The sequence below is a fragment of the Polypterus senegalus genome, chromosome 8, assembly GCF_016835505.1.
Source record: "Polypterus senegalus isolate Bchr_013 chromosome 8, ASM1683550v1, whole genome shotgun sequence".
Lineage (NCBI taxonomy): Eukaryota > Metazoa > Chordata > Cladistia > Polypteriformes > Polypteridae > Polypterus > Polypterus senegalus.
The window spans coordinates 145,626,841-145,640,144 of record NC_053161.1 but is presented as its reverse complement, the minus strand read 5'-3'; the positions used below and the strand labels follow the sequence as shown (position 1 = coordinate 145,640,144).

General features: G+C 39.2%; 1 protein-coding gene across 1 annotated transcript in view; it reads right to left on the bottom strand.

Moving 5' to 3' along the window:
- Positions 1-13,304, bottom strand: part of caps2 (calcyphosine 2) — a 69,642-nt gene that overhangs the window by 10,440 nt on the left and 45,898 nt on the right. The window contains exons 12-14 of the mRNA XM_039761905.1: positions 12,796-12,911; positions 8,511-8,587; positions 1,680-1,834 (exon numbers count right to left, since the gene is read on the bottom strand). Coding sequence (XP_039617839.1) covers positions 1,680-1,834; positions 8,511-8,587; positions 12,796-12,911 — 348 coding nt within the window. The remainder of the gene's footprint in view (positions 1-1,679; positions 1,835-8,510; positions 8,588-12,795; positions 12,912-13,304) is intronic.

Genomic DNA, 13,304 nt, shown 5'->3' with positions numbered 1-13,304 from the left:
TTTTTCTGCTTATTTTTTCACTCTATCTAATTGTCCAAGGTTATAGATGTAGAAGGGATGGTGAGGAGAAAGTGCTGAATTGCAGCATCTGACAAGAGTGTTAAGTGTATGGCATTTTTTTAAGGTCTACATAATAAGTATAAAGAGGAGAATAGGACCACCTAGGACTCTATCGAGACAAAACTAGGTGTGGTATTTTTCACCAGAGCACTGGGTATTAAGGTCAAATAGTTTAATTTTTGTCTCATCAAAACAAAGAAATCTGTCCAACATTCCTTCAGAAGATTCTACATATCTATATCTATCTCCGAGGTGAGACTCGCTAATATGAATGAAGATACAGACAGCATTTCCAAAGAATATCAATTAATTTCAATGAATTTTCAATTTTGGTGATCGTCAAGAATAATGGGGCAGTGATCTTTCAAATAAAATGTCAGCGAAGGAATGAAATTCAGGCTTTCGCAAAATTCATTCTACTTCAATATGCCATAATTCAAGTATACATTTTTCATTATTCACATAATTAAAATTGTGTCATTTCTAAAATTACTCCTAAACCATTATGTGGAGTAATACAAGATGGAAAAACATTGTGTTATTAAAAATGTGCTGTGATAGGCAATACCCCACTATTTGCACAAAGTCTACGTTTCCTCAATTGGAAGATTTTGCCTTTAAATACTCAGCAGGAAAGGTGTGCTATATTATCTCAAACTAAAAAGAAAATCTTTTTTTTTTTTTATGAGGGTCCATTCAGAATTTGGAAAGCTTTCACAATTATAATTGAAAAGTAAGCATCCAGGGCCAGTGCTGAACCCTTTCATTATATTTGTCAGAACCAGTTTAAATGGGGCTCTGTGGGTTGGTGTAGGATGGAGGGGAATGGGGCGTTATGCTAATTTTTAACTTTTTCTTCTGCCTGTTCTGGTATTTTATCAAATTGCACGAGTTACTGATGTAAAAGAATGGGGAAATATTGAGATACAGTAGCAGTTAACTCTAACAGTATGGTAAGAGTATGAAGTTTAGGGCATTCTGACAAGGTCTCCACAATGAAAGGGTATAAAGAGGAACAAGACCAGCATGGGATCCCACCACGAAAAAACACTTGGTGTAGATGGCAAGCTTTTGACATAACCATGTTTTACACTCTTTGTCAATGCCGTTTTGACGAGTGTATGCATGTGTTAAGTGGTTATGGGGCACCTAGCTTGGAGGAGATTGCCATTTGCTTTTCCTGCAGGGTTAGTCGACAGGGGGATGCCTCAAAACAGGGGAGAGCATGATGAAACATGTACATCATTGGTTCCTAAGTGGCTTTAACTAAGGTGCATGAGCCACCATCTGTACTGTGGACACCACTGTGTTGTCCACGCCAAAGCTAGTGAGTCCCTATGCGGAGTGCTGAGGATTGACTGGCAGTGTAGACATTACTCATAATTAGCGCTCAACTGGATAGATTAACAAAACAACTTGGTTAACATCTTTTTAATATGTTATACGGAAAATTCAAACTGTTCTTAAGATAAAAGCAGAACTAGCTATTTTTTACTATAGGCTGATATACTTAATGAAGCAGTGATTCAAAACATTTCTATTGAAGCATCCAACAAATTAGAATTAACATAATAATGCTAATTCTTTTAGCATGGTGTCTTGCATTTCTTTTTTTCTACCTTATTAGGAATGTCCAGATGAAATGTCTTGAGTGCAAGCTGAAGCTCTGCCTTTTGTAAAACGCCATTACCAGATTTCTCCAGATTTCTAAAGTATTTGCCAAGTCCAGTTATTGTACGAACCCCTCTGTTACCCATCTTTTCTTTTATCAGACCTAGAAGAGAAAAAATATAATAATAATGAAATAAGCCATCCTTTAAAAAGGTACACTACTTATGTTACACCATGGCATCACCACTCTTGAAGAACCCTGGCCTGCTCTATCAAGTACTGTCAACTGCCCTGATCTTGGGCTCAAAGACTCACATGGCCCTCCTTTACGCCATCAACCTATTTCTAATGGGGTTAGCCAGGGAGTCCTCTCCTTTTGGGTTTTTGATGGAAGACTCTTGCAGCTGCCCAGTTATTAGGCATGTGTTCAATGTGGCCAGTCTATAGTAGCTGTCCTCTTTTCTCTATTCATCATGATCAATTATCCTGTATAGGCCCCTAAATTTTTCTCAACACTTTACTTTCCCAACAGACCAGGACCTCTTCACCTTTCATTATGACGACCCAAGTATCACTGCCTTACATTACAACTGGACGAAAGATGGTTTTATATAAAATTATTTTGCTTCTTGACAAAAGATGTGATCTTAGGAGGTGCTGATACCTCCTAAGAGAAAACTGGCCAAGTATTTACAATTATGGTGATCAGATTGACTAAGAGTAAATAACTATGAACCAATTAGCTTAACACGTGTCACAGATAAATTAATAGAAGGAAATTAAAGACAGAAATTGAGAAATAAATGTCAAGGAACAGGTGTGTTAAGTTCAACAAGAATTTAAATTGGGAGACCAGGTTTAATTAATATCTCAGAATTCTGTAAGGAAGTATAGGATTGATCTAAATAGTGCATGCAAAAATATTCATTCTCATTTTTAAAATGCTTTTGATAAGTAACATTTTGGCAAGCTACTGATCAAACTAAAATAAGCCTACAAGCAACTACCAGGGTGAGATAGATGTAAAATTATCTTAAGGGCAGCAAGCCAGGAATTATGGTAAGAGGAACTTTTTTCAAATTAGTTACATGTAAATGTAGTCCCTCGGGTATTAGTGCTGGGCCCATTGCTTCCTTTATATTAGTGATCTAAATAAAAATATAAGTAACAGCTGTCTAATGCAGATGGCACTAACCTAGAGGGATTGGCAGATAACCTAGAATCAACAAAATCATTACTAAAAGACCTGGGCAAAATACAGACTGAGATGAGACAGACAATTATGTTTAAAGTTAATAAATCTAATAGGTAACACAAAAGGAAGTAAAAACAGAAGCTAAAAATAACAGAAATGAATAGAACAGAAAAAATGAAACACTATAGTGTGCTTGTCCGTGTCTACAACTGGAGAGTATGCAGAGGAATGCTAAAGGATTTCGGCTATACAGACACTGTGTCAAGTACAGATTATTATTCTTAAACTGCATAATTCACAACTAAGGCCATATATAGAATTTCACCTGCAATTTTGGCCTCCCAATCAAACTAAGGTCAAAAAGTATTCTTCACATAGGAAACAACAGATGCTTGGAATTAGTTTCCAAGAAGTTTAGTATAGAAACAAGAGCTTTGAAGACCTTCAAATCTCAACTTGATGGTTAATCAAAAGAGTTGGGTAAATAGACATTACTGAGCTATATGAGATTGAATGGCCTGCTGTAATCAGAATGTTTCTTATGTTCTTAATTTGGAGTTGCCAATGTAGCCTTGAAATCTTTGAGAAGTAAACTTAAAGAACTTTTAGGTAAAACTAAATAAAACTAAACACTATTAGTCTTATTTTTTTACATGTGAAGATGAGTATATTGTAAAGAAAATGCCAGGCTGACATAAAACTACATAAACACTTAAATAATTTACCATTTATACAGGTCAGGGTCATGGGGAGGAGTTGGAGGACCTGCTTGTAGGGCTGGATGCAGATTAAACATCATACCCAGGACGGAGCAATTGCATATTAGATTAGATTAGATTAGATTCACTTTATTGTCATTACACATGTATAAATACAGGGCAACGAGATTCAGTTTAGCATCTAATCAGAAGTGCAAAGAGCAGAAGTACAATAAATATAATATGTGCATATTATGTACAGTTAAATACGATATTTATAGTTAAATGCGATATATACAGTTAAATACGATATGTACAGTTAAGAGCACAGTGAAGATGGGAATAGATATAGATATATATAAATAGATATACAAATGTTCTAAATGCGGATGGCAAATATACATATTTTACAATATACATTTATGTACCTATACATGTATTTGTATGTACTATAATACTATAAGTACTATATATATATATATATATATATATATATATATATATATATATATATATATATATATATATTATATTATATTATATTATATATATATATATATATATACACATACAGATGTACAACATACAGGTGTGTTATGTATGTGCAGTAATAATATAAGTACTATTATATATACACAGATGTACAATATACAGATGTGATATGTATGTGCTGTAATACTATGAGTATTGTAATATATACAGATGTACAATATATGATATATGATGTACAATGTACAGGTGTGCTGTGTGTGCACAGGTATGTACAGATATGTACAAGGAAGGGAGGAGGAGTAGTGTAGAGGATTAAGTGTGTGGATGTGAAGGTTCAATGGGGGACCGAGTTCAGAAGTGTGACCGCTGTGGGGAAGAAGCTGTTCCTAAACCTGCTGGTTTTAGTTGGAAGGCTCCTGTAGCGCCTTCTGGAGGGGAGGAGCTGGAAGAGTTTGTTGGCTGGATGAGAGGAGTCCTTAAGAATGCAACGAGCTCGGCGTAAACATCTCTTCTTGTGAACGTCCTCAATGACCGGAAGTGGAGTCCCTATGATGCGTTGTGCGGTTTTCACCACCCGCTGCAGTGCCTTGCGGTCAGCAAAGAGCAATTCCCATACCAGGCTGTAATACAGTTAGTCAGGATGCTCTCTATCGCACAGTGGTAGAAGTTGCCCAGTATGACAGCAGATAGTTGGCTCTTCTTCAGTATCCTCAAGAAGAAGAGGCGCTGATGGGCCTTCTTGACCAGGCTGGAGGTGTTGTTTGTCCATGACAGGTTCTCCGAGATATGTATCCCCAGGAATTTAAAGCTGGAAACCCGTTCGACAGCCATGCCATTGATGTGAATGGGGTGGTGGGTGTCTCCTTCTTCTTCCTGAAGTCCACAATGAGCTCCTTGGTTTTGGTGGTATTCAGGAGCAGGTTATTTTCAGCGCACCACGCAGCTAAGTGTTTTACCTCCTCCCTGTAATTAGACTCATCGTTATCACTGATGAGACCTATCACCGTGGTATCGTCTGCAAACTTGATGATGGAATTGGATCCATACATGGGCCTGCAGTCATGAGTGAAAAGGGAGTAGAGGAACGGGCTCAACACGCAGCCCTGTGGAACGCCAGTGTTGAGTGTAATGGTGGTAGAGCAGTTATGGCCAGACCTGACATGCTGGGGTCTGTTGGTCAGGAAGTCCATGATCCAATTACAGATAGAATTATTGATACCAAGATCCACAAGTTTAGTGATCAACTTGGAAGTGATGACTGTATTAAATGCTGAGCTGAAGTCAACAAACAGCAATCTTGCATAGGTGTTCTTATTGTCCAGGTGTGAGAGTACACCGTGAAGCGCTGTGGATACAGCATCCTCTTGACTCCTATTGTTACGGTAGGCAAATTGGTGAGGATCCAGTGTGGGGGGCAGGCATGTCTTGAGGTGTGCCAGTACCAGTCGCTTAAAGCACTTCATAGCTATGGGCGTGAGTGCTACAGGGCGGTAGTCATTCAGGCACATTGGTGATGAGTGTTTCGCACTGGCACTATGGAGGTGGTTTTGAAGCATGCTGGCACTGCTGCCTGGGCAAGGGACAGGTTGAAAATATCCGTGAAGACCCCTGCCAGCTGTTCAGCACATGCTCTAAGGACACGTCCAGGGATGCCATCAGGGCCAGCAGCCTTATGAGCATTGATGCGGCTTAGTGCGTTATGAACCTCCGTGTGGGTGAGTGTGATGGTATGGCAGTCATCAGAGGGTAGGTTTATGGTGGACTTTTCCTTGTTGTCTTTGTCAAAGCGAGCGTAGAAGTCGTTCAGCTCATTGAGGAAGGACATATCCATGGCTGTCTGTGTGGAAGTGCCGCACTTATACTCCTGGAAATGGCCTGGATGCCCAGCCACATACGTCGGGGGTCAGAGTTGACAAAGTGCCCTCCACCTTCAGTTTGTAGCTAAGCTTGGCCTTGTTGATGCCCCTCTTCAGTTCTGCCCTGGAAGTACTGTAGGCCTGTGTGTCACCTGATCTGAAGGCATTGTTACGTGCCTTTAGCAGAAGCCGCACTTCCCTGTTCATCCATGGTTTCTGATTTGGGTACGTTGTGATCCGCTTCTCTGTGGTAACACTGTCAATTGTGGTGCTGATGTGTTCCAGTACTGAGTGTGTGTAGTAGTCAATGTTTATTTGTGAGTCGAAGGTGGCCTGAGAGGCAAACATGCTCCAGTCTGTGTCCTTAAACCTGTCCTGGAGTGTAGAGTTAACCCCCGCTGGCCACACTTTGATGGTCTTCACTGTTGGTCTCACACGGTTGATGAGTGGTGAGTATTTGGGGGTGAGAAACAAAGAAAGGTGATCAGACTGTCCCAGGTGGGGGAGGGGTGTAGCTGTGTAGGCTCCAACAATGTTAGTGTAAACATGATCCAAGGTTTTATCCCCTCTGGTATGGCAGGAGACATGTTGGTGAAATTTAGGTAGCACCGTCTTTAGGTTGGAGTGGTTGAAATCACCTGCTACAATAAATGCAGCCTCAGGGTGAGCAGATTGTTGTTTGCTAATGGCTGCATAGAGTTCTTTCATAGCAAGCTTAGCATTAGCATCCGGTGGGATATATGCAGCTGTTATTATAGTGGAGGTGAACTCCCTCGGCAGATAGAATGGTCTACACTTAACCATGAGATACTCAAGGTCAGCTGAACAGTGTTTTCCAACAATGACAGAGTTTGTACACCAAGCCTTGTTAATATAAATGCACAATCCTCCTCTTGTCTTACCGGAATCATCAGCTGTTCTGTCCGCCCGGAGAATGTGGCACCCGACTAGCTCTATAGCATTGTTAGGTATACCGCTGTGTAGCCATGTTTCTGTGAATATCATGATGTTACAGTCCAGTATTCTCCTATTGTCGGTGATCCAAAGTCGCAACTCGTCCATTTTATTTGCCAGGGGCCGCACATTAGCAAGGAAAATACTGGGTAAGGATAGCCGATGTGGTGTTAGCCTTAGCTTAGCTGTTAGTCCTCCGCGTTTCCCCCGCCTTTGTTTACAGTCTCTGCACCGTCTTCGAGTACTTCCGGTCGGCCGGGTAGCCTGCGAAGCGTCGGGTGTTCTTCTTATCTCAGGGATGAGATGAAGGTTGCTAATAAAACAGTCCGAGTTGTGTAGATCAATATCCAAAAGCTCTTGTCGGGTATAGGATGTAAAAGCGAAGCTGTTCTGAACGAACAGACCCGAGATGAGCAGGAATAACACTGCTATTTTGCAAAATCTGAAGAGACGCTGAGCCTCGCGTGACGCACGCGCCGCCATGGTCCATACCCCCCTCCGTTCTTTCCCCTTTGCTTTTATTTTTCCTGTTCCCGAAAATCTTTTCAAAACAAAAGTAAAGAAATAGACAGAGCGTCACATTAACGCGTCTTCTCCCCTCTGCCTATTAAATAATCAATGAAATGAAATAAAAAAATCACGAAAGAAACAGAAACCACAACCTACCCTTACAGCGTCCACCGCGCTTCTGGCGTTACAGCTAAACACGTGGTGTATGCAGGTTATGAGGTGTGACGCTAATTAACACCCGTACCACAACAGATTATATTGTTGATATACTATTAACAGGGATCAACTCTTTTGGGGAAGTTCATAACAAAAAAAAAAAAAATTTATTATAAATAACATGTGCACTTGAGTATTTCGAGCCCCGCGTCTGAGTCGGATGGCTCCTCTGGTCACCAATTCGTGTGTTTCACTATGCCCACTATGCATTTCCGTCTTCAGCTACCCATGTGCTCTTGTACGGAGGAGACCTTACGGAACAATGGCGAAACGAAACGCGACTAAACCTGCTGCTGCGAGAGAGGACACATTACGGCGTGATCATGAAGCAAAGACGCAAAGGCGTGACAGTCGCTCGCAAGAAATGGACACTCAGCATTCACACAGATTAGCTCAACGACGCATCTCTGCTGCATAACGAAAGTCAACTGAAACCCCTACAGAGAGAGAAGACAGATGAAGGTGATGGATGCGATGACACAGTGCTGCATGTCACTGACGAAGTTAATGAAGACCACTCAAATGACCTACATCGCTTTGCTCTTCAGAATGAACTACCACTACATGCCCCCTCAACAAGCACAGGACATCCTCAACGGTATCATCCTCCTCTTCCTTACAACCTTTTACACAACGTATACGATTCTCATTAGTCTGCGACCCACACTTCGTGAATCATGGGTTTTGTTTTGAAATTTTGTTTCCCATGCAAAAATCAGATGTGGTGCGATGAAGGACCCAGTTCACGACTGGCAGCCGCGTTTAAACAGGGAGTCCTTCAACTGTGGTCATCCAACTCGCAGTGTAGCGGGCGCCAAGTTGCTAGTATTTACAATAACTAGCAAGACATACCATACAAAAATGTATTAAGAAAAAATAGAGAATGTACAGAGCATACCAGGATAGATATTACATTACCTTGAACCATCCTGAGAACCCTTTGGTCTTCAACTTCTTGTTTTTTAAGAACTTGATTCTTGATTGGAAAATGTGCTCTGAAATTAGTATAAAAATTAAAAGCAATACATGCAAATTCAACATAAATTTTGAACAGAAATGAAACTTACATTAACTTACCTATAATCCTTTTGTACCCTGAAGCTGGTGAAAATATAATAATTTACCTGATATGTTTGCCCCTCCAACACAAATTACTAAACATTTTTATATAATTATACTAGGGGGCTCTGCCTCCTGCTCGCTTCGCTCGCCAACCTGTGTTTGGTTAATCGGATATACAATTTTAAAAGCTTTTTTTTTTTCTTTGGAATTGTTTCAATTTCATTATTTGCACTTTTATTTTAAAGCTTCATTAAAAACAATATTTGGAATTACCTTTTATTCAAGATGGCATTGAATTTTGATTCCATTTTTTGAGACACATTGTGACAACGCAACGTATAACTGCCCATCAGTGAATATTGTTTGTGTTTCTCTAATAAATAATCCAGCTTTTTCTAATGTTTGTCCCTGTGATTTGTTAATTGTCATAGCAAAAGCTATTCTCATGGGAAACTGTAAACATTTTAATACGAATGGTGTCTAATGTTATTTGCGGAATATATACTACATTACCTTTCTCGTTGCCTATTAAAATTTGTATCGCTTCTCCGTGATCATAAATATACACCTGACCAAAATGTGTTTTCTTTGAAATTAAACTTGTTGCTTTAACTATTACGGGACCATAGTGTATGTTCCATTATTGTGTAAATCTATGTTTTGTGCATTGAATGATGCAAAGGCTAAAAGACTTTGTTTTCTGCTCTTTGCCTTTTATTTCTGACCTCGCTTTGTCCTGCTATTTTTTCAATTACACCTGGTCCTGATGATTAATATCCTTTTTCTTGCGCTAACAGGATCTTTACTACGTTTTTTTTTTTTTGATACTGTAGCGACTGACGTAATAAAGTGTCACAAAAGTTTTACTTGAACAATCGCCGTCTTAGTAACCCCAAACACAACTTTCTAGCACCCTCTCCAATCCCTCATCCCCCGGGTCTCACACCCCCCCCTTACCAAATCAATCAATACCCCGCTATCAGTCTTCCGTGCTGTACTCCGCCCTTCCTTAATCGGACCCAACAGTCACTTAAAACAAAAAAAGCTTCAACCTGGCAACCTGGTGACGCTACAATACTTTCGAATTTTACTGCTTTCATATTCTTTACCTTTCTCTGCATGTGTATAGCACCATCGTTTGTTTGAGCCTTTCGAATTCCACTGCTTTCATAATCTCTTATCTGCCTTTTTTTCTCTCCAACACTTTTGGGTCTCTTTTCTCCGCGTTGCTCTTTCTTCTTTGCTTAGTCATTGACGTTTCATCTAGAACAATATGTCCTTATATGCTTTATATGTGCTGAGAGCACAGGATCTGTGTGTGCTACGTGCCTTTACACAACTGAGTGTTTTGCTTGCTGTGCTCTTATTTGATATTGTCTGCGTCTCGTGGGTCTTTTAAGTGTCTTCTGAGAAGATCACATCTCGTGGCCCTGCTTTTCCTTTCTAGGATTTTTTTTTTTTAAAATAGAGAGATGTGTTTTAAATAGATGTGGCATATATAATAAACAATAATATAAAAAATAAACTGAATAACTATTCAAAAAAGTAAAATGTGACCGGTTTACCTGGACAGCAATGCAATTTAATTTAAATTTCATGGCTACTGCATAGATTCAATTCTGAGATTCCTCTAATTGAAATCTTCCAATGGCCAACTGAATGATTTAACATCTGCCTTTGTACAGTATATCTTTGTTTTAACTTAGAAATATCATACATTACAGTTTTTATTTTATTTCATAAAGCAGAAGTGTTTGGACAACTAATGATTATGCTGATATGACTTTTATTTACATGATTATTTTAGTAGCCAGGTGAATTATTATTGAGTTTAACTGACTATGTGTATTCATTATGTGTATTCGTTATTTTGTAAATTTTGCTTCATTTTCTGATATTCTGTTGCACCGAGTGGTATATTCTGTGATGTTATGTGTTAAAAAAAAACACAATATCTTGTTGGATTTTTTTTTTTGGGAGTATAGCATAAACATGTATTTGCTCTAATTTGTTGTGTATACAGTTCAGACATTTTTTGTAATTCTAACAGGGAAAACTTGGGGGTTTGTGGCAGGATTGGCACTCCAGCCACCGTAGAAAACCTCACACTGTTCCAGTGTGGTGCTGAGTATCACCAACTGCACTCGGGTCCCAATCCAGGTGGTTTGTCATCTGGTGGGTGCGGCATCGTAGGTGACAATTACTGAGGGGAGGGCATGTGGTATAGTGGACAGGAAAAAAATCAATATGTCTGTGTTACAACCAGAATTCGTTCTTAGTGCTGCAACACTAAACAATGCTTGGCCTTTTTAATTACAACCACTACTTCTCTGTTGTCCTCACTAAAACAGAACCATAGGAGACAGACGAAATGTAAAGAGCAACCAGCCATAACATTAACTGCAGAACAAAGTAAAACTTGTGTCAGTTCAAATTCTACTGCTCGGTCTAACAGAGATTAAAGGTTGTGGGCACAGGATTAGATGTGGTCCTTTGTGTCCTTTAATCTTTTACCAGAGTAGAAGAGGCTATAATTGGCTGTACAGTGCATATTAAGGAACAGAATCAATCTGTAGACACTTAAATTGTTAATTTACTGTGAATATTATGCTGATCTCAACTGACACCCAATGTTGAAATGGATTCAAACAGATTTACTAAAATAGAGTTAATACACTTTAGGGATGACAACTACTAGAAAACCAATGTTGCAACTGAGATTTTATATATTGTTTCTTGTATTACATATTTGGTGTTATATTCATGGATCAGACTGTGGCACTATGTACAACACAGTTTGCCAACTAGTGCAGCATCCTAGGTTTTGGAACCCTCACTCAGTTGTTGTTTGTGTAGAGTTTGCTTTGTTTTTATTATATTTATTTCATTTTTAGACATACTGCGTAGACTAACTGTTCAAACCTAAGTGTTTAACTGGGTTCTGGGCTGGACAGGCACTGCACCTTTGCCCAGGGTGCTTTGAGAAAAGGCTTCAGCTCTCCAAGACAATGAATTTGATTAAGAAAGTTTGAGAATGTAATGTTCTGTTGCATTGACGGAAAGATACTGAATTTATATCACTGTCACTAGTCTGTGGGGCACAAGCAAGTAGGAATCTCATTGTGCTGTGTACATGGGATAATAAATTTAAACCTGAACTTCAGGGCAAGTAGAGAATTATGGTTGTAATCAGTAATGATGTCTAGATATGTATAATCAATTACCTAACCACTTCCAGTACTACGAACGTCAGATAATGATGGAAACTGATGATCTGATCATTGGTTTTAAAGAAGCTACAATCTGAACAGTTTCTTTTAAAATCACTACATGAATCTAATTCACCACAGCCTTGAGCTGCTTTAACAAATTAACTTTTATTTACAATAACTTTCTGTGATCAGCAGATCCCCCATCGAGGCCTAAAGCCGACCTATGCCCAATGTGGTTAAAACTGACTCTAACTCCCCACTACCCTTAGCTAGGGATGGTTGACAAGTGACTGTTTAACTATTTAGATTAGTTTATGACCAATGTTTGCCATTTACATTTCTGAAAGGCACATTAAACAAATTATTATTTCTCTCTCTCTCTCTCTCTCTCTCTATCTATATAAAAATTTACCCTCTGTATGTCTGTCCACTTTTCACAAGAGAACTACTTAACCGATTTAGAGGGGAGGACGAAGCATGACATTAGGAAAGGGGAGCCAAGCGGGGCCATCCTCTCTCACACACCCGCCTCGGAGCGTACCAGGCTCCGCTTATGTAGCGAATGAGAGAACCACTTAACAGATTTAGATTGGGTTTTCTCTATAATTTGCTTGAACATTCCAGTTGATTTTGCAACTACTTTCACTGTTCTAAGTATCATAGTTCTTTTGTGGTACCAATTTATTTCTGTGAATCTGAGAGAGCGGCTGCGGCCAAGGGGATGGGTGCGGATCTCTCCTCACTCATGCACAAGCCTCAGTGCAAGCCGCTCTACCTCTCGCCACCTGTTGGAGCGTTCCTTGCCTCCACTTAGCTAGCGATACCTGTTTGTTTATTGATGTTTAAAGTTTGTCCTGTTTCACTACTACACGGGCGGAGCTGTAGGGGACAGCTTGTTTTTAATCAAATGAAAAATACATCAAACTTACAGCAGTGTATTTTTAGCCACTTCATCCAAGCCTGTAATCCTGACTGTTAGTGTTGCCTTCTGTTTGATGCTTTCAGGCAGATTTTGGTCAGTAGTTGCAAAGGTAAGGTTACTTCCCTGTTGGCAATTGAAAGAATGAAATAATATATTAAAATAATTCAGTTTTTAAAATAATGTTATGAATGATGTAAATTACTAATAAATACATCTTGATCCAACACTTTTTTAATTTACCTGAGCTGGAACTCTTCTTGGTAATACTTTATAATAAAGTTACTAACCTTTACAATGGATGAATAACTACCACTTTAGAATACCTGGTACAAAAGTGGTATACATCTACTGTAATAAGTAAATGATTTGCAAAGAAGAATTATTGAATTTTATTAAGGACTTATTAATGAAGTATTATTATTTCATGAGATGTGTAACTGTTTGAATAAAAGTGAACAACAGTTCTTCCCATGGGCTCACCACATATGGGAGAGGCCAAGGAGGTCGGGTGCAGTG